At 43.2% G+C, this 23,426-nt stretch overlaps 2 protein-coding genes across 4 annotated transcripts in view; one reads left to right on the forward strand and one right to left on the reverse strand.

The window, feature by feature from the left end:
* The window catches only part of cyfip1 (cytoplasmic FMR1 interacting protein 1), a 35,763-nt gene that overhangs the window by 6,489 nt on the left and 5,848 nt on the right, over positions 1 to 23,426 (reverse strand). Inside the window, exons 1-23 of one of the 2 annotated variants that reach the window (XM_080473474.1) lie at positions 21,518 to 21,652; positions 21,293 to 21,413; positions 19,645 to 19,734; positions 16,352 to 16,429; positions 14,804 to 14,905; positions 14,527 to 14,708; positions 13,660 to 13,756; positions 13,047 to 13,175; positions 12,846 to 12,950; positions 11,813 to 11,904; positions 11,416 to 11,533; positions 10,903 to 11,025; positions 10,686 to 10,811; positions 10,437 to 10,603; positions 8,672 to 8,819; positions 7,918 to 8,071; positions 7,658 to 7,814; positions 6,420 to 6,516; positions 5,901 to 5,977; positions 5,393 to 5,501; positions 5,194 to 5,313; positions 4,882 to 5,081; positions 3,425 to 3,512 (exon numbers count right to left, since the gene is read on the reverse strand). In XM_080473474.1, coding sequence (XP_080329600.1) covers positions 3,425 to 3,512; positions 4,882 to 5,081; positions 5,194 to 5,313; positions 5,393 to 5,501; positions 5,901 to 5,977; positions 6,420 to 6,516; positions 7,658 to 7,814; positions 7,918 to 8,071; positions 8,672 to 8,819; positions 10,437 to 10,603; positions 10,686 to 10,811; positions 10,903 to 11,025; positions 11,416 to 11,533; positions 11,813 to 11,904; positions 12,846 to 12,950; positions 13,047 to 13,175; positions 13,660 to 13,756; positions 14,527 to 14,708; positions 14,804 to 14,905; positions 16,352 to 16,429; positions 19,645 to 19,734; positions 21,293 to 21,409 — 2,676 coding nt within the window. In that variant the 5' untranslated portion in view covers positions 21,410 to 21,413; positions 21,518 to 21,652. Of the gene's footprint in view, positions 1 to 3,424; positions 3,513 to 4,881; positions 5,082 to 5,193; positions 5,314 to 5,392; positions 5,502 to 5,900; positions 5,978 to 6,419; positions 6,517 to 7,657; positions 7,815 to 7,917; positions 8,072 to 8,671; positions 8,820 to 10,436; positions 10,604 to 10,685; positions 10,812 to 10,902; positions 11,026 to 11,415; positions 11,534 to 11,812; positions 11,905 to 12,845; positions 12,951 to 13,046; positions 13,176 to 13,659; positions 13,757 to 14,526; positions 14,709 to 14,803; positions 14,906 to 16,351; positions 16,430 to 19,644; positions 19,735 to 21,292; positions 21,414 to 21,517; positions 21,653 to 23,426 lie in introns of those variants that run through there. The other variant, XM_080473475.1, reaches the window with a different exon arrangement.
* Positions 730 to 3,244, forward strand: fndc9 (fibronectin type III domain containing 9). Of its 2 annotated transcripts, none has more exons than XM_080473480.1 (2): positions 730 to 1,202; positions 2,389 to 3,244. In XM_080473480.1, the coding sequence occupies exon 2, from the start codon at positions 2,395 to 2,397 to the stop codon at positions 3,031 to 3,033; it is 639 nt and encodes a 212-aa protein (XP_080329606.1). In that variant the 5' UTR covers positions 730 to 1,202; positions 2,389 to 2,394; the 3' UTR covers positions 3,034 to 3,244. The 2 variants fall into 2 exon arrangements, with proteins under 2 accessions (XP_080329606.1, XP_080329607.1); XM_080473481.1 differs by lacking the exon at positions 730 to 1,202 and adding an exon at positions 1,808 to 1,952.

Genomic DNA, 23,426 nt, shown 5'->3' on the forward strand with positions numbered 1-23,426 from the left:
AAATAAAAGAAGTAATATCGATCCTTTATTTCTGTGTGTCGGACTGCTTGGTCTGGTTCCTGCACTTGATGCGAGGAGACTTGCTGCTCTAAAAACACACTGGGCCTGGTATCATCTGTGACAGAGAGGAAATGCTCCCGCTTCGCTTCTGCTTTTCAGGTCTCCTTGGTGAACGGCGCTCAGCTAATGGAAGAATTGTCTGCAGCTGTATGTTCAGGTTGGTCTCAGGTGGCACACGCAGTAAGAAGTCTGACAAACGCTGATCTAAACATAATAAGCTTCAGAGGAACGTCAACACAAGGAAATAGAACCGAAAATACTTTGTTATATAGAATTACTGCACAGAATCTGATCACTTGTGAGAGTCTCACCTCAAGCGACAAAGTCATGATGGTGTGAAGATCTTCTTCATGTGAGAACTCTGAATCCCGATGCAATACGTCTCTATGCATCGTTTTAGACATTGTCGCTCATTTAACAAGGACGAATTTAATGGCGGCAGCGTGACATTTAGAGTTTCTATCACGGCAGCAGTGCCACTTCACAATAATCTTTCTCTTCCATGTTGATGTTTGTGTGAGTATTTCATTGGAACGTGAATCGGTGCCGCATTAGAACAATTCTCTGGGGGCTACCAAAAGTTCCAGTAAATTGATATGATCATCTGTCCATCAGTTGTTGAGGGACGCAGCTGAGCCAATGATTGGACAGATGGAGCCGCCAACTGATGCTCAAACAAAGACCCGCTGCAGACTCCGCCACCGAGAAGCAGTGGAGCGAAGGTCACCGTGCAAACCGACGAACCACGTCACTGACGTCTCATAATAACCATCAGGGTCAAAACAATGACAGGAAAGACAACTTTGAATCCAGGTCGGTCTAATAGCTGCAGCGATCTCGCCATGAAAGAAAACATGTGGGAAGAAATAGGCTGCAGCAGCAGGCGGCAGATTTCAGCTCTCTCTCTCTCCACCCGAGCTGCTGGTGCCTCTCTAATCCCACGTCACTCCCTCTAGTGTGACACGCTGAACGCTGTTTGAGCGCTGAGGTTGAAAACGCAGCCAGCGGCACCCGGCGTCAGAGCTCCTGATGCAGCGACAGTGGAAAAGACGGTAACATGACCGACTAGCAGCAGCGCTGGATCATCTGGCTGAAACACTTCTGACTCCGCAGATTTACCAGCTGCCGGCACTCTATTACCTGTAAGTATTCCTAATACACGTTTTCATCAATATTCCAATAAGTGGAGCTCTAAGGAGGACTTTCTCATTGGACAGACAACTGTTGTAGCTGATGCAGGTTACATACAATGCAACAAGAGTTTTAAATGTAGATTTTATTTTTTGTTTGGGCCAAAATATCACACACCTGACAACCACACCTCTGCACCAGTCTTAAAGGAAGAAGACAAAGTCAAAACATAATTTCCTTCACACAATGAGTAACTTCAAACTATGAAAAGTATTTGAAAATAAAAAATAAATATAGATTCACCACAGACTATATTGTCTGCCATGTGTGGTCATGTTGCGAACTGGTGCAGTGTTTCTAATAAGTAGCTCTCCAACCACAGTCAAGGCCTTGAACTCTGCGTCTCAACAGCTGGAGGCTGACAGATCATCACCTGTCATGTAACAGGTGATGAGTGACATGAGCCTCCTCAGAAATCCTCCTGCATTATGTCATTTACTCAGCATCTGCACATACGCTGGGCTTCCTCACGCCACTCCACTTTGTCCCAGATAATCCCTCATACAATGCTTATTATCCTCTCATAATGCCCCCACCCATTTCTCATGCTTTGCAGAGAGCGAAGAGGTGGAGGCATTTCACATAAACCGAGTTTAACAGTGAGAGAATTAAGGACGCATTAGAGACACAAAGAGAAGATTTGTGATTTTTTTTTACAAATCGCAGGAAAACTGAAATCAGCCGCAATCTCTTTGTTCTCTGTGAGTAAACAATGTTTGGTGAATTTCTGACATCATTTTGGATTGGATCTCAATTTTCATGAACTCATTTCATCACCAGGCTTCGGTGTTCAGTGTTTCGGTCTCCAACTTTTTCCTTCTTAATTCTTTAGTGTTTCATCTCACCCTTCTACCTTTTTGGTCTCCAGCTGTTTTAGTCTTTCCTTTCAAAATGCAAAATGGAAAAAGAAAAAGTAAATCACCCCTTTGCGTGTTTTAGTGTGCGTGTCTTAGCAGAAGAGTTGCTTTTCTCTTTTAAAAACTGGCACTCAGGAAGCCAAACACAGTCACTCACTTGTGATGTCTCTTTTCGTCTCCTGGCTGTGAACCGAACGCTTCTTTAAGATAATAAAGTAACCTTGATCTTTGACCACCGCACTGAGTTTCACGCCGACTTCATGACTACTTTGCTCAACAGGTCCTCATGATGGGAATTGCAGTCTACAACATCTCCACCACCTCGGCCAAGGTGAGCTGGCCGTCGTCCCCCAGCTGCCTCGACACCTTCTACAGCGTCATGTACGACCCCAACTGGAACAGCCTCTTTCTGAGCTACAAGCGCAAGAACTTCATGCATGAGGAACGCATCCCCGTCAGCCAGACCAGCACACACCTGGCCAACCTCGCCCCGCACACCGCCTACTTCCTGTGCGTGACGTGTCAGGCCGCCAACCCGGTGCGAGACCAGTGCCAGGTGTTCAGCACTCTGAGCGACAGTGGCGAGGGTCACGACCGGGCCGGCTGGGAGCTCGCCATGGGCGTCTGGCTGACCTGCTGCATTCTGCTCCTGGTCATCGCCGGCATCCTGTTGTGGGGATGTCTTCACACAATCTGCACACTTCCCGGCCAGGTCAGCAACAGCTGCCCGGTGGTGGCCAACTCCACCCGGCAGGACGTGTCTGGATCTGGACGTCTCTACGCCCCCAGAGGAAGTGAGGACAGCGCCAAGCATGGTGCCATCACACAACCGCCGCTCCATCCAGCACAGCCCGGCGGCCACATAATTACCCAAGACCATGAGCTGAGGACACTCGCTAAGCTGTCTGGCAGCGAGCCAGCATGAATCAACTGGATTAAGGTCATCGTAGCATTGTTCCACGCCAACCAAATAGTCACCAAGTATTTTTATCCACTGACAAAATCCTATTTGTGTTGAAGAGACGACATTGTTAAGAAAAAAAAAAAGATTCCTGCACTTTAGCTTTCAACAACAAATGTTTTTGAATCCATACAAGCTGTTCCATTAAATATGAATGTTCAAAACAAGAAACTCGAGAAGGGCTTTTTGATGTTTGTGTTCATATGAATCCTCCTCCTTCCTATTAAACAGACATATTTTGGTAATAAGTGTTAATCGGCGAGTTACACATGCGCAGTCAGGCCAAGTGGGAATTCCACAAAAAAGACCGGTTGAAGATCTGCTTGCCCTGGAAGTGATAATGAAGCGTACTGACCTTTGAGCCGTACAGATACTGGGGCTGAGCGTTGGGGGGTTTGTCCCTCTGGAACTCCTGAGAGAAAGGCAGGACGGTGCGAACAAACCTGCAGGCACAGATCACACATCATCCACACAGGCAACTTTGACTTCACCAGCATGAGGACACAACGAGGAAAAAGTAGAGCTGATTAGAGGACAAAAAGCCACACACATATTTGATTCACAATGTAAAACACAAATGTAGAAATAGAAGCTATGCAAAACAAAAAACCCCAATTGATCAACCTGATGACCAAAACGCTAATAGAAGAAGAAACCTAGAACTGGACTAAATGGATTTCAGACGCTCTTGTCGTTAGACATACGAGATGAGATGGAGAGCATAAACAGTTTCAACCACACCAGTGCAATGAGTCAAAACCTGAATCAGAGGTACAGTTTATCCTGGCTGCAGTGTGGCAGGTTCATTTCCTTGATTTGACACAGATTTAATTATTTTTATTTTTAAACCAATATAAAGTGTGACTTTAGTGTCTGTTTATAATCTGCAGTTGATAATGAGTACAGCTTCTGAGTAAAACCTTTCCTAGTGCTTTATAGTTTGATACGACTTTAAGATGTGTGCATGTGGATGTATGATAAATCAGAGATGTTTTTCATAGCATGACCGTTTGTGGTCTGATCACTAATTTAAACATAGTTGTTGTGAGCGTCATTTAACATAAGATACTCAGCTCTGCCGCTCATCCTACAAATGCATGTTCCCTAAAAATGTAGCTCCTTTAAAAAAGGTAAATCGTCAGTGTAAGATCTTGTTTGTTACATACATAATATGCCAAACAAAGTTAACATAATGTGGAATCAATGATCAGCAGATCTCAGCCAGGCTGTTTTTCATAATTTTCTACTCGGATGATTCAGATACTTCACATGCTGGTTGTTGAGGTTGTTGTTATCCCAGAAGAGCATGCGCACAGCAGGGTTGGAAATGTGATCGCTCAAAGCAGCTTGCTACTGCTGTGCAGTGACTATGACAACAAGAAACCAAACAACATCCCCATCAAGGACAGGAAGTCGTCCTGGCAGCTTCTCTGTGCTCAAACTGCGAAAACTTGAGTTGGACGAAGGATGCCTTTCACAAACCAGAACAATCAAACTAAACAATCCTATTTGCTTGCCGTTTTTAAATTGAAATTTTAATGACTATCAAAACATTCTGAATTCATTCATATTTAAACTTTAATCGGACTCATTGGGGGGGGGGGGGGGGGGGGGGGGGTGTCAAAGCGGATGTTACCTCTGTGTGCTAATTGTGTCATAATCAACTGTCACAGCAGTTTTATTATGCATCATTACATGATGCAGGCCTGAATTCATTCACCAGCGAGTCTCAGTGGATACCTTCCAACCTTCCAACTCCTTCAAACTAATGTCAGGAAAACAGTTGAAGCCTGTCTAAGCAAACTAACACACCTGTTTGTTGAGCCGTTGTAGCAGTAGTTGGGTAAAAAGTCGTAGTTGAGCTCCCAGAAGACGTGCAGCGTGATGCGGCCGTACGGGGCCGACACGTTGTGGTTGGCCTCGCGGAACATGGCGTCCAGGCTGTCCAGGGTCAAGAACTTACTGAGGAGCTTGTGTGTCAAGCGGTTGATATCCAGAAGACCTTCCAGCTCCTTTTGAACGGCAAGACAGAAAAACGCTTCACAAACACACACACTTGGATGCATTTGGTCTGGCAGCAGTAAACCTCTAGCAGGAGGCCTGGATGGAAGAGAGATTACACACCATGATTGAAGTGAGGTCCTCGCTCTCAAAGCGATTGATGGCCAGCTCCAGAGATTTGTAAAGAGCGGCTGAAACCCTCTGAGTGATGAGTCGGTTCAGATCGATGGAGCGGCCCAGCAGCTGTGGAGGTCACCACTGGTTAGTGACAGGAAGGCCAGAGGACTCAGAGGACAAAACGCTGGGTTGTCCCGGCGCGTACCTGGACGTGGCGCTGCTTCAGCAGAGTCTCGTAGCGGTTGGAGGCAGGCCAGGGAATATTGTCGCCCAGATTCTTACAGTCGGCTCGCAAACGTTTGTCAAGCAGAAGGCTGAGAGTTTGGCAGAGAAGACGAGTCGGTTTGCTTAAACAACTATTACTTACCAAGCAAAAATGTTTTTCAACCCTTTTTTAAGTCAGACAGAGTTACTATTAATGTTGATTAAATCCACAGACTAGTTCTCTCAACTATTTTCTTTACTCGTATTCACATTAAACTGCGTTTGGCTACATGATATCCAGGTGTCCCCTGTCGTCACTAAGCTACGGGAATACATTCATGAAACAACTTGGAATTGCTGTATTAGAACCGTTACTTCAGGCTTCAACACAAAAAGACAACAATCTATTTTTCATGACATGATCCACTTGTGTACATTTCATACAATCCTCTTTCCATGCGGTCACTAGGCCAGACTTTTCTAAAGTGGCAGTGACGGGGCATTAGTACCTTCCAGCTAGAATCTTGTAGTAGCCAAATATCTGGTCGGCCAGTTTGTAGACAAACTGATCGAAGCACAAGTTGACCTGCAATCACAACAGAGGCTCAAATTAACATGCATGTCAAAAATCCACGTTTCAATCATAAAATCACTGATGGATTTGCTGATTTTGGCACCTATACAAAACAATAATATAAAAAGTTCTCCCACTGTTTCAAACACTTACAGGCAAAAGTACAATGACGCCTCCTGTGAACAATCTACACAATTTTTTAAAAACAGAACTTCAAAAGGCTTTTTTATAAACAGTTAGATAATGACAACAAAGACATATGATGCACATGCATCTGAGATTAATGAGGTTAAAAACACCCACCCACACAGTGTTTGTTCTAAATAGCAACATGGAAAAATAATAAATAAATTCTGAGAGGTGAAATCTGCGTTGCCGCTTCCTCTCAACACGCAAACAATGAAACCTGTCAAATCGGGAAAATAATTCACACGGAGCAAATTGAATTGATTACCTCGGCTTCTATCTCATCATAGAGGAACTGCTTCTTGAATTTGGTGAGGGCGTAGTGTGCACTGTCGTTGTATAAATCCAGGGGATACAGCACGTACCTGCAGAAAATGGAAAAACAATGAAACCTGTTCCAAAGCGCCTCCTTTAGGATCTAAGAGTCCCGACAAGCTATTCACATGCAATACTGGCTGAGACCTTGATTTTACAGGTTCAAGCTCATGTCAGGTATTCTAATTCTTTAATGAAAGGTAATGCGAAGCAGTATCAATAAAGATCAATGAAATGAATCTTGGTTAACATGTTACATTTTTGCAGAGCTTCTCTTTGAAAGTGCCTCACATACAACCAGGTCCTCACACGTCTCAGACTGTCGACGTACAAACCTCCGGAAAAACTGGATCTGACTTGTGTCAATAGTATAGTTTTTTAATGTTTCACTAAATTTGGGCAAACAGTTGAAGAATTACTGCACTTGTGGCTCATGCCAGTTGACGTGCTTAATGGCTTATGTAAAACCTGCCTCGTATCAACATAATCCTGCTGCAAAGATTTAAAACAGACATGAAAACATTCACAACTAATCCCAATTTTGGGGATTTTACCCAGGTCCTTTTTTCAAAGTAGAGGAAAACCTCTGGCCAGTCATGCCACTCCCTTTCTATGAAGTATATCAACTATTAGACCATAAAAGGTATATACATTTAATGACTTGAGCCTGCAGGAGGGGTGTTTGTATCTTGATTTACATATGCGCCATGATATTTATTTAGATGAGGAGAACAACATTTGTTTGTTTGATCTGTGGATTTTGGATTTGTGTATATAAACACATTTGTATGTGCATAGCATTAACATTACAGGAATGCACAAATCTCAACACACATCCAGTAGTGATATTTAACACAAACTAAATGTATCACACACACACTGAAATACACATCACTGAGTATGCAGAATGACATACTGAAGAAGCGGCTACATTAATTAACTGTCCAGAGGAAGGCCAAATTGAATGACTTGGAGCAACGTCTGTGCCTTTCTAATTCGAGATTGATGCCAGGGTTGTGTTTAGATCACTAGACTGAAAAACAATAGTGAAAACATTAAATGATTTATCTTCTAACACCAAATTAATGTTTCCAACTCTCATAATGGGACAAAAACCTAAGATGCTTCAGGTCCAAATGACTGAGTTGTGGGAAGCTGTGCAATTAGTATCTCAACAAAGACATTATTTACTCCATCATGGATGCCTCCTTGGTCTCCAGGATATGGTCAGTGAGGATCCATGGCATGGACATCTCGATGGGGAACTGGATCCTGCGTCCCATGGTGAGCTCCAGGAAAAACTCTCTGAACCAGAGCTGGGAAAGGTCACAGCACTGCTGCAGGGTCTCTGTGGAGGTAAGGGGGGGGGAGGGGGGGGGGGGTCAATAAAGCTGCTGTCGCACAGTAATATGACCTCATGAACCAGAGTCCAGCTGCTGATTGAAGCGTACCACTGAAGTTCAGCAGGTGTGTGTAAAAGAAGGACTCGCGGTGAAACTTCTCTATGTCCAGGATGGTGGGGCCCTCCAGACTGCTGCGCAGGGTTTTCTTAGAGCCACTTTTGTCTGCAACAAGAGACTCCAACATGGTCCTGACCATGTAGAGCTGTATGTAGAAAAAAAAACAAACGTGAAATTATTTTTTAAGAGCTTGAAAGAAGACACTACTTATCCTGCAAGTCGGAGAACAGCGTCGCATCGTTATACATGTTTATCATCTTCGACAACTGAACACCTTTCAGTTTAATTATGTTGAGTGAGCACAGAGGTTGTTCAAACAAGCTTTACAACAATGCACCTGAAAAACAAATGAGCTCTGTATTGATCATGTGTATACGCAATGAAACATTGGCATGATGTATGCCACAGCGCACACATAATTGCTTTTCAGCATACGAGAGCTTGCAGGGATTTTATCAGAGCGCCACACACGTGCTACGAGAGGAGAAAATGTGATTAAACCTGAACCAGAATTGAAGAGCTAAAGAGAATAGGTTGGTTTATGATGAACGGCAGATCTACAAGTTGCACGTTATCTTGTTTATGCCAACAGCGAGATGATATTATGCAAACGTGAGGTCAAATCTGACACTCAGCAGACACACTATAACGTGATAGGCCTGATTGAGATGGACTGATCAGACCTCGACGGCGTTTGAGGAAAAGTAAAAGCAAGTTGGGGTGGAAAACAGCGAGGGGCTTTCACCTGTGTGCTGGATGGTCCTACAGCACGACGGGGAACCTTAATGTCAAAACCACCCTTTGGATCTTTTTCTCCACGGAGAGCAGGGTCATTGTGGGGCTCGCGTCCCGTCTCCCAGTCACACACTGTCTTCCGGATGGCTTGGAGGACGCTGCGGGGAGAAGACAGTTCAACAGCTGACATAGAATTACATTAACCACTTCTGAATGGGAGAACATACGAAAAAAAACAAAAAAAAAAAAAACAGTGGAGCTTATGATCATTCTGCGTCGGACATTAGAAGCACAATAAAATCAGGACTTTGCTCACTGATTGGAGAATGAAAGTCACGTGAACAAGATATCAACATACACACTTCAAACTCTCACAACAGAAATTATACCAATGCAAGAAAATTGTTTAAAAAAATATATTTTTCTAATAATAAAATATTCCAATACAGCTAAACAGTCCAATAATGAACAAATAAGAACTGCACCTGTATATAACTTACGTCTCTACAAGCTGGACGGCTGGTTGCCAATTATTCAACTGATGATGTAAAGCAGCAGCGAGCAAGAAGATGAGGCTGGTGTTAAATTACAACCACTGATGCTGTGTGCTCACAGGCTATGTGAAACTAACAAGAGACACCTACTAGAAACTGACCCGTGAAAAGAAAGGGAGTATTTAAATGGGAGCAACCCCACCTTGATGGGTTCTCTTTTTTTTTGTTTTGCCTGTCCAAGCACAGCAGGAGCTCGCAAGAAAATCCGGTGTCAAATTACAATCTCTACAAGGTTCTCCTCAGGGTGCACTACACAAGTACTGGACCGGCAATAATCTACCCAGGCACCAGAGATGGTTGTAATAGATGTAAACAGTCACCTGCCAACCAGACACACATGTCCTGGCCCGGTTCAAAGCTCACTGGCTTCTGGCAGCACGTTTTGTCTCCCTTGTTTCAGTGTTTGAGATGGAACTTTTCCCCGATCCCTGCAGTGCACCGTTTGGGTCTCCTCCAATTACAACAGCTAATCTACCTGTGACGAAGCGCCGCGTAATATCCTTCTGAATGCTACTGGCCTGATGCCTTATCTTGTTCCAATGGAAACATTGCTCTCCCTCCTTCACACAACAACTGGCTAAAGGAGGTCCTAACCCACATTAAACCGGAAAAGATTTGATTTTCACTCACAAACTCTGGTTCAGTTTTCAACGAAACCTGGCAACCCTTTATAAATCACCTGTCCAACATTACCATTCACCCAGAGACTTAATAGATGACCCTCTTACTTTTCAACCCATCTGTTTATACACATTGTTCTTTTGCTCTAAAAAAATAAAAATAAAGTCAAAACACTAAGAAAAAAGATAAAAAAAAAAAAAAAAAAGACAAATAAGTACAGAAATTGTGCATAAAGTGAAATACAATGTAACTTCTGACCTCAATAAAGTAGCACTGCTGCTTAGGTATTAAAAATGAATAGATAAATAATTAGAAGCTCTGATGGGGTATATTTAGAGGCATTGACCGATAAATGAGGTTTTAGGAAGGAGTAACATTAAATACACTGCAGCTTAAACGGCTCGTTTCTGAAAAATGGACACTGGGGACAACGTGGAAAGATTTAGGTAAAGTGTAAATCATAAAACTACTTTATTTTTAAAGGATTAGAAATCTGAGTTTTGCCTCACTTTAGTGTAGCATGAAGAAATAAATGTCGATTTTCCATATGTGGTGGCATTTTGTCATGTGAATTTTTTTCGACCGTGTTGACGTCTGCACCTCTGAATGACATTCTTCTTCTTCTTGATGGCCTGCCGCAGCGGGTCCCGCAGAGTCACCTGAGCAAAGTCCTGCAGAGCCGAGTAGATGGTGTGGCGGATGGCGTGATTGAACACGCTCTCCATGCGACCCATCAGCACCTGCAGGCCCTTAATCATAGCAATCACCTGCCAACAAGCACAACACTCAGTAAAAGACGGTCCGCCGGTTCAAAGGAAACCTCACAGTGAGTTCTATGTTACAACAGACCTCTACGAGGGCAAACTTCTCCTCGGTGGTGTAGTTGTATCGGGTTGCTCTCTCATACTCCTCAGCATTATCGGGACACTCTTTATTGGAGTATTTGTCAGTTGGATGAACCAGTTTCCAGGAGTACTGAGGGCAAAGTGAAACGTTTATAGAGGTGAACGTACAGAAGACATGAATACAGTTAGTTATCTGTTCTCTTCGATGTTTGCCTCCTCACCACTTCCATAACATGAGCGCTCCACTGGGAGAGCAGCTGCATGCCCTGCAGGGCCAAGTCAAACAGCTTCCTGTACTCAGAGTCAGTCTTTTGTGCTTCTTGACGCCCTGAACCGGTCACCACCTTCATGGAGACAGACAAACACATCTTGGCTTAAAGCACGCTCAAAAACAATTCTGTACTATAGTAGTCCAATGCCGTGAATTTCCCTTCAGTACTTTAAACATTCCTGCCCTCTGCGATCTACAATTTCCATCTGAATTAGTGAATTATGGCCCCGGCAAACCCACGAGGTCAGTCAAGACATCTGCTGAAAAGCCTGTTACATCACCGCTGAGAGTTCAAATATCCCCCACATAAGAAAGACCTTGTACAGCTGACATGAGAGGCTGAAACAGCCCGCTCTGTTATGGAACACATTGAGTCACTCTTAGTAGGAAAAAATAACTAAACATGACCATGCATTAAACACCACCGAGCAACTGGAAACCTGCAGATTTCATCCATTCTCACCTCACTGTTGCTGTAACGAGCCAGCTCCGAGATGAAGCGCATGTGATCCTCTCGGATCTGAATCATCTGCTCACAGATGTTGTACTGCGGGCTGCTGGATGTAGAGGTGCAAGTCCACCTGGAGAGGAGATCGAGCAAGGGACGCGTTTCTGGTCATTGTTGCAGACTAAGATATATTAAGGTTATGTTTGTGGGTTGAAGTCCGCCAGAGTGACTACAACCATTCAGAGAAAAACATTCATTGTAATCTCTTCATGGATTCCTTCACATGTTGTCATTCTTTCTTGTCCCTGCTCCGTAACGCCATCGAAGATTTTTAAGTTTCTATTGCAGCCACTGTCTACAGGCTCTGAATGACACTGGCAGTGACATATGAAGAAAGATGTTTTCCACTCACCGATTTTTGTTCTCTTCAAAGTGAGCGCTGGTCTTGATGTACCGGGACAACTCGATCTGCATGTCACCAAACAGAGGGACCACCTGGAGTTGCTGTGAACACGGAGCACACACAAACATACACCATTAGTTTGACACAACATAGTCCACGCGGGTTTCTATCTTTCTTTTCATTTTGCTGTTCAGTGAGAGCAGCTGTGTGTAGGAAAAGGTTTGTGTAACGAGAATTCTAAAGACGATTAAGCAGATTAAATCCATAACATGAGCGCAGATTAAATAATTAGTCACAACACTGTTTGCAATAGATAAAAGAAGATGCCAAATGTACAGTCAATCTACACAAGCCACATATATAGAGGAAGGGAGTTGATGTTCCAGATCTGATCGACAGGCAAAGGCACATTTATTTCCAGAACAACATTCAGACACAAGGCACTTCACAGGGTGTTACAGGGAGGAAATATATTAAAACTGGTGCTTGCATCAGGTGAAGAAGAGACACCCTGCTCAGCTGCATATGCATCTGGCAAGGTCATTATTCAAATAAACAATTTGTATTTGATGCAAATTTACGGAACATGTCCCAATCCAAATTAGTCAAAAATATGAACGGACTTGCAAGAGAAAGGGATGGAATTGTATGTGAAAATACTGAAATTAAATAGTTTCTCACATATAGAAACACGCCACAGACACAGGAGAAAGGACATGCGCCACTATAACATGTTAATAAAATGACTGGATCTATTGGTTTTGCTGCATGTGATTTTTATTCCTTCTCGACATCAACACCTGTTTTGTTTTGTTTCTGTTAAGTTGTGTTATTCTGTAAAAACACTTTTCATTCGATCATATGTGAGGAGTGAACAGGGTCGAGCTGGTTGTGATTTGTTTAAATGTATATTTCTGCTAATATGGGAAACATCCTTCCGTCTCATCTTGTCATTACAACTTTAGTTTACTAAAGTAAAATTTGAGAGACGTGTTGCAGAGCGATGACCTGGTATAAAATATATCGTCCATACTGACCATACCTTAAAGAACTTGTCGATCTTGCTGAGGTTGATCCTCTTCTTCGCGTCGAGTTTGTAGATGTTGCTGCTGTTTCCGTCCATGAGGTACAAGCCGAAGCCCATAACCTGAGGAAGAGGAGGAGATGTGGAACTCTTCTGTAAACAACGTTCCTCTACATCCCTTCAAATGTTGGGGGAGGGCAGGGGCACAGCTCCACTCACCTTGAGAAGCATGTGTTTTTCACTGGGAGTGAGGTACAACTTGTTGTCGTAGTACTCGACACACAGGTTGACGATGTCTGCCAGCAGCTCTTCGTATCCGTTGATGACCTCAAGCTGCTGCTGCAACGACTGACAAGAAAACACAGCAGGGGTCTTTAAAGACTTGAAGGTGGGGGGGACGAGGCCGACTCCAGAGGGGGGGGGGGGGGGGCATCCCAGGAGGATTTCTGTCCTTTTTTACTCTCATTAGGAAAGGCTGTGTATCAACACTGGTCATTTCTAGCTGCGATATCCGACGGGGGGCCACCCCATGCAGCCCCCACCAAGTAGTCGTAATTCTAATTTCAACACAAGATACAAGACGAAAAACAAAAAAAATTTATATAAAGAAAAAAGCTATCTTGTCCGTATCTAATCTTTTTAGGTCTGAGGCAGTGACTTCACCGCCAACAGTGAACCGTCTCTTTTTTAAAAAGCTTGTTGTGATTGTTTCTCATACATGAGAAATCAAGAAAATACCACTGCTTGTATCTGGAGACACAAGAAACCCAGAGAAATACTTGTGTATCAATACTTGTCAGCCTGTGTATTTTGTGACACATTCAAGACCAACCTGTGTGATTTTGTTGTGGTTTGCCAGGAACATGGACAAGTTCTGAGACTCCTGGATGGATGAAGGTTCAGACATCTTCCTGAGGAACTGAGCAGCTCTGTGCAGAGACGAGACACATTGTTTTAGTGATTTCTGTAGGAGTACACGAGGCAGGTTTATTCCATCGTGAGTGTAAAATTGTGTAGTTCCTACAGTTAAATTTGAGCCTCGCTGAAATCTCCTGCAAAACCTAGATTAGTTTTAAAAATGGGGAACTGGTGTGTTGCAGACATCACCAGAATCATTTAATAACGATTTACTGAAATCTAAAGATATTTGTCGGGTCGCTATGACACACCCAGAAATTCCCAAAGTGGTTTTGAAATTTTGTTATTTTATTTTTAAATTAAACTTTTAATCATGTTGTTTGTGTGCATGTGCAGTACGAGTGTTCATGGACACTATCGCAGTGGGAATATTGGTACATTTAAACAACTTGTATAAAATTGTGTTGATATAAACGCATGTAAATATATACATTGTCAGGATTCATATGTCTAATAAATTATCAGTCATGAGATGCCCGTTGTCTGCCTCTGCATACTAGAGACAGTAAAAACTTGTATTTAATGCAGAAAGTGATAGAGAATGAGGGACAACTAGACAATAACTAATTAACATTTCCCAAAGTTCTCACACTATGGCTCCAAACAAACCCAACATTTTCGTTGTTTCACATGTAAACACATATTTTGTATTTTTTCTGATCTTTCAAACTGGTAAAAGAAGAAGAGACTGAGACGATGTTTTTTGTTTGCTGACTGATGCTGCCACCTTGTGGCCGTCAATGGTACACAGCTGTGCGAGTGCATGGAGAGGACTGGATACCTTTTGTATGCCGAGTGGTCGTTCTTCACGCTGCACTTCATGTTCTTCAGTTCATCCAGCACGGCGAACATGTTGATGAACTTTCCCAGAGTCAGCAGGTACGCCTCGGACACAAAGTCCTTCCTGCGCTCCGTGTGGCACAGACGACGGACTTCGCCACAGAAACGGTCGATAGCTGTGCGCTGGGCACCATAAGAGATATTAACAATAATGTTTATTGTAGTAATTAAAACAAATATTCTTCAGTGTCGCTCACTGGTTAAAAAGGGAATCATACCTGGAAGTACATGAAATTCATCAGCTTGGTGACCTCTGGCTCCAGGACCTCCACAGTCTTCTCGTAGATCTCCACTCGGTTCGGCTGTTCATTGCATTTCACCTAAGAAAAAGAGGGTGGTGGGGGCGGGGCTAAAATATTTAACACGGATATCCAGACCAACAAAAAAAAAACAGATTCTTCTCATCAAAACAAGCCTCTTTCCAAAGCCATTCCTGAAAGTTTGATATTTACACCAAATATTTTATAATAAAAGGTTTCAATGAAGAATGTTATTGCTCTGTTTTAAAGATTTGGTGGAAACTACTCTGCTCTGTCATAATAATAAAAATAACCTTTCCACTTGGTTCCATCCAGTCAGACACCGAGATAAACGTTGATGATGGCAGATAAAAAAAAAAACGGACTTGTTTTTGAGTTTTTTCAGCTCCGAAAAACAAGAAATTTGCTTTTTGTGGCAAACAAAGGGAAAAAAAAAGTACATTTAAGCATATTTTATTATCATAACATTCATATAGAAAATTGTTACATTGTGTCTCATAATTGTTGTGCAAAATATCAGTATTGTACCGATAACAGCAGGTGAATGATAGTCATTCATAGAGATATGATCAGGTAATATTTTACCAATTGAACCTCATGTTATGTCCTCCTATACACTGATTGTTTCATTTACGATATTTTACAAGTATTCCGGCACAATCTACTCAAAGCCAACATAGTGAAATAGTCAAATTGCTTTTGTCAAAACTAGAATGAGACAAAAAACAAAAGTCACTCATATGGCTTGCAGTTGATCTTCATTAAACTAACAACACAGCTTCCATTCACTCAAAAGCACATGTGGTATTGAACCAGATGCTATTCTAGCAAGGATAAACACACTAACGAGCCACAGAGAAATTGTACAAAAAAAAAAGTACTTGTTTAAATTACCATTGCAGAGAAGCAGAAGTTGAATGTCAGGACATACTGTATATTCTCAGTAAAGCCACAAGAAAATAACAAATGTTTTTTTTAACAGCTTGAAGCTAAAGGAACCACTGAAGTTATGCCATGAACCAACTTAACTTTCTGTGTAATTTCTTTAGGTTTAGAGCTAAAATAAGGGAACTGAAACTTTTGCATCTATATTAGTTATATGGTGTCTGCTTAGCATCATAGAGAACCTGAACTTTTCTGGCAAAATAATGCAAGACATTTATTTTAATGAAATAATCTAAAAAGAGTATGTGAGATACTTTCAAGACAGACAAGCGAAACCCAGCAGATACTATTAGTGGCAGAGAGCCTGTAAAGACACAAAAGAGCATTTTACTCTGTCTTCATTGCTCGAATTCATCTGGTCGTCACACTAAAGTGATTCTCAAGATAATCAGTTTAACAGAAGCACATCCTGCAACGCAATGAAATCTGATTGTAGAAGTCAGAATCGGTAAATGTTCATCATTTTTGTTACTGAATTACTCAAAACAAACAGAAATAGAAAAGAATAATGAACCATAAATCTGTGAATAATTGTTCATATAAATAAGTGACGGTGTTTACCTGAGGTATTGCCCGTGAGCAGCTTCTCCAGGTATACAGCATGATGGCGTACTCCTGCCCCTCCTCCAACATGTCATTCTAGTTAACAAACAACACCACAAATCAGCCACAGTAGAGATGAAATACTAAAATAAAACGTTGCTTCAAAAGTGGAAGACATTTTATGCAATACATCAAAGCACATAATAACACACACCAAAGCGTGCATGCACCATTACTTCCTTTGTAAGTCATTGGTTCCCAGTGGGGGGGCGGCACTGCTGCTTTCAGGCCGGCCCTGCCACCACACAAAGTGTGTTTTTCTTCGGACCCAGAGTAATTACCCCTCACTAATTAGACACAAGGCTCGGCTGTTCCTGTTATTAGATGGACCAAAGCATCCGCTTGTCCCTGGAGAGCTTCACTTCTTTATTGAATTTCCAATTCAATCCAAACACTGGCTGACAGTTCTCTCACTATACCCGTTTTCAATGACGCTTCAGCACTTTTTTGGTGACTCTCCTGTCCAAACAAGTAGTTGTGAATGTCGTACTCGAATGTTTTACTTTAGTGGTCCCCAACCTGGATTGCAGGTCCACTTTGGGGGCTTTTCCACCGGAAAGAACCAGGTTCTAGTTCGGAGCCAGGGCCAGACTTAGCACCAGTTCTTTGTCTTTCCACTGCCAAAGCCCCGGCCAAACTGGTGCTACGTTGGCCCCACTTCGTTGCTGGGCCAGAGAGGAGCCAAACTGGGGCCCGATGCGTCATCAGCTGGGGGCGGAGTTATCATTGGAGTTATCGTTACCTACAAGGCGGAAGGCTGAACCGGCTTTCGGAAAACTACAGCAAACACGGAGCCCCAGAGTGGTTATGGAGAAAAAAATTCAAATAACGCGTGGGAACGATATAATAAGTCACTCCCTGAAGTTAATAATACGAGGGAAGAAGGATTATTTAATCCGCGTTTGCGGAGCCGCGGCTCTCGAGATGCTGCAGAGCTCCTCCGCTGTCAGTCAGCTACGTCATATATACACTCACCGGCTACTTTATTAGGTACACCTTGCTAGTACTGGGTTGGACCCCTTTTTCCTTCAGAACTGTCTTAATCCTTCGTGGCCTAGATTCAACAAGGTACTGGAGACATTCCTCAGAGACTTTGGTCCATATTGACATGATAGCGTCACGCAGTTGCTGCAGATTTGTCGGCTGCACATCCATGATGTGAATCTCCTGTTCCACCACATCCCAAAGGTTCTATTGGATTGAGATCTGGTGACTGTGGAGGCCATTTGAGTCCAGTGAACTCATTGTCATGTTCAAGGAACCAGTCTGAGATGATTGGCGCATTATGACATGGCGCGTTATCCTGCTGGGAGTAGCCATCAGAAGATGGGTACACTGTGGTCATAAAGGGATGGACATGCTCAGCAACAATACTCAGGTAGGCTGTGGCATTGACACGATGCTCAATTGGTACTAAGGGGCCCAAAGGGTGCCAAGAAAATCTCCCCCACACCATGACACCACCACCACCACCAGCCTGATCCGTTGATACAAGGCAGGATGGATCCATGCTTTCATGTTGTTGACGCCAAATTCTGACCCGAACATCTGAATGTCGCAGCAGAAATCGAGACTCATCAGACCAGGCAACGTTTTTCCAATCTTCTATAGTCCAGTGTTGTTGAGCCTGTGGGGATTGTAGCCTCAGTTTCCTGTTCTGAGCTGACAGGAGTGTCACCCAGTGTGGTCTTCTGCTGCTGCTGCAGCCCCTCCGCCTCAAGGTTCCAGGTGTTGTGCGTTCAGAGATGCTCTCCTGCAGACCGCGGTTGTAACTAGTTGTTATTTGAGTTACCGTTGCCGTTCTATCAGCTCCAACCAGTCTGGCCATTCTCCTCTGACCTCTGGCATCAACAAGGCATTTGGCCCACAGAAACTGCCGCTCACTGGATATTTTCTCTTTTTCGGACCATTCTCTGTGAACCCTAGAGATGGTTGTGCGTGAAAATCCCAGTAGATCAGCCATTTCTGAAATACTCAGACCAGCCCGTCTGGCACCAACAACCATGTCACGTTCAAAGTCACTTAAATCTCCTTTCTTCCCCGTTCTGATGCTGGTTTGAACTGCAGCAGATCGTCTGGACCATGTCTACATGCCTAAATGCATTGAGTTGCTGCCATGCGATTGGCTGATTAGAAATCTGCGTTAACCAGCAGTTGGACAGGTGGACCTAATAAAGTGGCCAGTGAGTGTAATTTAGAAGCAGTTTTCCATTGTCGTTTTTTCCCCCCACACTTTATATTGTAACATTATTATAACTAATGTCACGTCCAGGTCGTTTCACATTCTGACCGCCGCCTGAGGAGCTGCAGCCGCTGAGCAAGGCAGTGTGAGGCTGCTCCGCTCCGCTACGAGACACTCCAATATTATTTTCTAACCACAGAACTTCTTTATAATGAATACTTTTGGTTCATCAGCAACTAAAAAACAAACTACATACTACTGTAAATGAAAACTTGGATTTTATAGGCATAAAATGAGCCTTTTAACGGTGAAAGAACTTTAATCAGCGTGTGTTTATGTAGATTGACATTAGAAACGGCTGTAGAGCTTCGTTCTATCATTCTACACCTCCTTTCTTCTCCCATGTTGAAGCATTTGATTGAGACACACCCAGAAATAAATTGAAAGGAGCAGAAATTCACTATGTAATGTTGAAAAATAAGACCCAAACTCATACCCTCGTTATTTTTCTTCCCTCTATGGCCACTTCAGGGCTCCGGACTAAAGCAGGACGGACGTGAAAAAACACCAATAGAGATACGAAGCGACGTAATGTTTTCTGTCTGTTAGGTCTGCATCTGAGGTTCAGGCCAAACTAGATGGAGCGAGCCGGACTAAACCGATGAATACAGTCCGTCTCCTTGTACCTGGAGGAGCGCTGTCAGCGCCAAATTGTTGAAATCAGTGACATATCACGTTTTGGAGTGACGCAATGACGTGGCTCCCACTTGGCTCCGTTAACGGTGGAAAAAGAACCGGTTCTTTGGCGGTGCTCATCTAAGAACCGGCCCTGGCACCGGCCCTGAACTAGAACCTGGTTCTTTTTGGGGGAAAAGAGGCCCAGAGCTCAAGGAGGGCTCATGGTTTTTGGATTTGCATGTCTCAAATAAAAGCAATACAAGGACAGAGAGAGCAGACCTGTTAAACTTTAGATAGTTTTTTTGTTTTTTTTCCAGGTCTGCTTCACTGTAATGCAGAATAGAGGGAATCTGTGAGGGTGAAAAGGTTAGAGACTGCTGTTGTGCTGTACCATGTTGGAGTGGACGGTGGCCTGCTCGATGTATCTGGCGATGCCGGTGACAAACGCATTTCTGTCCTCAAAATTGGTGTTGAAGTTGGGCTGTGGGAAGACAGGAAACAAAAAGTTTACACAGGCATGAGGCAAAACGGTCTCATTTAACAATTACATTATCATTATTACTGTCAGCTGACAGTAATATTTTCCCTGGAGATGCACAAATCCCTGTATTTACCCCAACATATATCACTGACAGAAAAATAACCCCCAAGGCTCTTTTTTGTCACAAAGGGTTTATTTTACTTTGCTCAGTTCAGTGTTTTACAAGAGTTCACTTCACTTATATTGGGCAAATACTTCAAATAGAACAGTGTGTTAATGCGCCAAGATTTTATTACGTTAATCATCACAATGCCACTGTGTGGATGTTTTTTACTGGACAAATGGATTTAATGTTTTTAATTGTTTAATGTTTTAGGGTTCAGACAAATAACATCAGAGAAGTCCATAAAGAAGAGTCCCAAAAGAAGCAATAACTCCGTCATCAAGTGGCCGAAAAGAGAAGCTTTTCTTGTCATATTCCTTTCATGCAGGCTTGATTTGATTTGATTTGATTTGATTGCACAAAATGTGACACCGTTGGATGTTTGATGCTGGCTGTTAAACCTTAATAATAAACAAAGATCTCATTGTTGAAAAATGGATATTGCCGCGAATTGTCTTTATGGGGCACGAGCCTCAAAATTATTACACTTGTGTTTCAAGTTTGCATTAGCGTATATCACACTGCCAAGTGTATCGCGACACTACTGAAGGTTACTGAATCATAAGGAATAGACAAAAACGTGGACTTCACTTATATGGTTCTTTTCAACTGGGTGAGCAGACCCAAAGCGCTTTACATCGTGAGTCACATTCACACACCCATGGAGGCTGCGGCCAGGCAAGGCGCTGTCACTCCATTGAGAGCAATCTGGGGTTCAGTGTCTTACTCAAGAACACTTTGGCATGTGGACAGGTGGAGAAGAGAATCCAACCTGCAACCCACTAAGGAAACGTGAGCTGGGATTAGACCGTCGTGAGACAGGTTAGTCTCACCCCACTGATGATGTAGGGTAGGATAGAGCTTCACTTTAAAGATGGTGAAATGCACCTAAATCCTTATTTATGTGTGTGGGGGATATTTTTGCACATGCAAGTACTTGAAAAGTATATAAACTGAATATAGAGAGCGTGAGTAATGGTGACGGTATCTGCTGGCAGATGCTGAATAATCCATATCACCACACACTGTTGTTGACCAGAAACGGTTCTTTTCTGGTTTGCATTCATCATAAAACCGGTAGGGTGGCAGAGAGGGCTGTCAAGTTAGTATAGTTACTATACTTTGACCTCTACTGTGACAAAGCTGCATTTGCAGACAGGAAACAACATTGAATAAGTTGTGCACACCATCACCGAACAAGTCCTGTGTAACAGGAACTAATAAATCAGTTGTGTGTGTGTGTGTGTGTGTGTGTGTGTGTGTGTGTGTGTGTGTGTGTGTGTGTGTGTGTCTCCAAGCAGAAGTGATCTCAGAAGAACTCGGTAGCATGTGAAACAGCGGTAGAAGCCCCTCCCACTCTCTGGTCAAACGAGGCTGGTGCTGGGCGGCGCTCACCTGGTACATGACGGAGGAGGGAAGCGGCTCGATGCAGGGCTGCTGGTCCGGGAGCGGCAGCTCCTCCAGCAGGTCAACATTGGAGAGAGCATCCTCTAAAGTCACCGTGGACGCCATGGTGCTGGAAGAGAGCAAGTGTACATTAGGTTTAGTACAAAATAACCAAGGCCTCATATAAAACTCTGCTGGAAAGGTCAAGCTGCCCCGCACTCTGTATTTGTTTACCCAGATGTTTAGGTGAAGCCACTGCCTCAGCAGTGCAGAGCGAAAGCAGTTCAGCCGAGGCTGATGGGGAAGCTCTTATTGTTGAGTAAAACCAAGGCAGCTGCGGGAGCTGTGCGCACCAAATGTCTCTGCAGTCCACCCAGTAGATGTGAAGACGTTTCGATTTGAAATTCAAACTGCAGCTTCACAGTGGAGCATGAGGAAGCAGCCACTGTCGAGTCACAGCCACAAATAAAGAGCAACTCCACCCACATGTCCGCATGCACACAACATGAATTCATCATTCACAATAGTCTATATATTTTTTCAAACAATATTAATTCTATATAATGTCTTTTTGGCAATACGTTGTGGGGTGGTTTGACACTGTTGAAACAAATCGTTTAATAATCTTTTGCTTACTCCTACTCCATTCCAGACACATTTTCAAAAAGGAAAGCCACTATGAGGGAGCAGATTTCAGAAAAGGACGAGTGTATTAGTAATTGAAATGAAATGGGAAAGTGCATTATAACAAAAAATTCATCAGAAATGGTGTAGATAGCATGTTAATCGTGAAATCCACTGATTTGTAAAATGGCTGAGCGTCATTATGGGACGAGTGGTCGGGAGGGAGAACATGTCAGAGTGCACAACAACAACAAGACAAAAGAAAACAGAGCAGACTTTGGAACTGCTTGTTCCTTTCACATTAAAGGCGTCTTGCATTTGTTTGTTGGTGAAAGACTCACTCATCAGACATTAGTGAAGGAGTCCGCCCAGAAAAGCTCCAAGAACATAAAGGCTGAGGACACCGGGCGAGCTCACGTCTTCCTGTTTGATGGCTTCAGAGGAGCAGACCCGGGGGTCTGGTATGCCGCCTGTGGCAGTTAGAAGCATTTCAGAGGATGGTCAGAGGTGAGCAAATCTTCACCCGAAACTAAACGGAGCAAACTGAGCAGCTTCGTCTCTGAGCAGTTTCTCCACAGCAGTTTAAACCGTGGGATCGATTTCCTCTTTGTGTGAAGGAACAGCAGAATGCAAACAGAAAAACCTCCATGTCCTTAAAGAAAACCTCTGCAACGGCACAAAGCAGTTTTCATTTGTGGGTCTCGACACTTTTCACGGTTTTGCAGCAACATCAGCATATATCACCATTTGGCACAATGGAGGTTTTGTGCATTAACCACGAGTTTCCCCTCAGAACAAGCAAATTAAAAAACGTCAACACAACTTCTGACATCCAAATCCAAATAGATTGTAGATGCGTCGGTAAGTGGCGGCGAGCGGTATGCTTCGGTTTGCATTCTCACTTTGTTGCCGACTGCTGACCGTCAGATATCACCGGCACCAAACAATCAAAAGTCCCACTGCAATCAGGATCCACAGTGAGTCAGACAATCCACTGTACCGAGCAGCACCGGCACAAAGGCCTGGCGGTCGCTGCGTTTACCGGACCAGGGTCGCAGGGGGTCACCGAGCGACAAACACCCGCGGATCATAGAAATAAAAAAAAAATAAAAAAAAACTTATTTTGGGGACAAAACACTTTGAATACAATGTTTTTGACCAACGAGACCCATGTGAAAGTGTTGAAAAGTTGTATATTATGTATAACACATTTATTTTAGTGCTGCACATGAACTTAAAAGGGTCATATTAGACAAGAATCCCCTGTTGGAGTGAAATTATCCTTACGGCTACATGTGTAACCATGTAACCATTATGTAACCTCACCACGTGATGCTTTACGCACACCACTTTGAGATAAATATTACTGGCGAGGCACAAAAACGACATCTTTTCTAGCCCCCGGTAAAGCTGGATGTGGGATCTTGTGCAATTTAAAATTGATTAATTGCATGATGTTCCTGGTGCGTATGAACATGGACAATATTCTGATGTCAGTACATACGAATTTTAGGTTCTC

This window comes from Lipophrys pholis, assembly GCF_963383615.2.
Source record: "Lipophrys pholis genome assembly, chromosome: 10".
NCBI classification, from domain to species: domain Eukaryota; kingdom Metazoa; phylum Chordata; class Actinopteri; order Blenniiformes; family Blenniidae; genus Lipophrys; species Lipophrys pholis.

What these genes read in the sequence shown, in the direction of transcription:
- fndc9 (XM_080473480.1), top strand. Translation starts at nt 2,395, where the DNA reads ATGATGGGAATTGCAGTCTACAACATCTCCACCACCTCGGCCAAGGTG.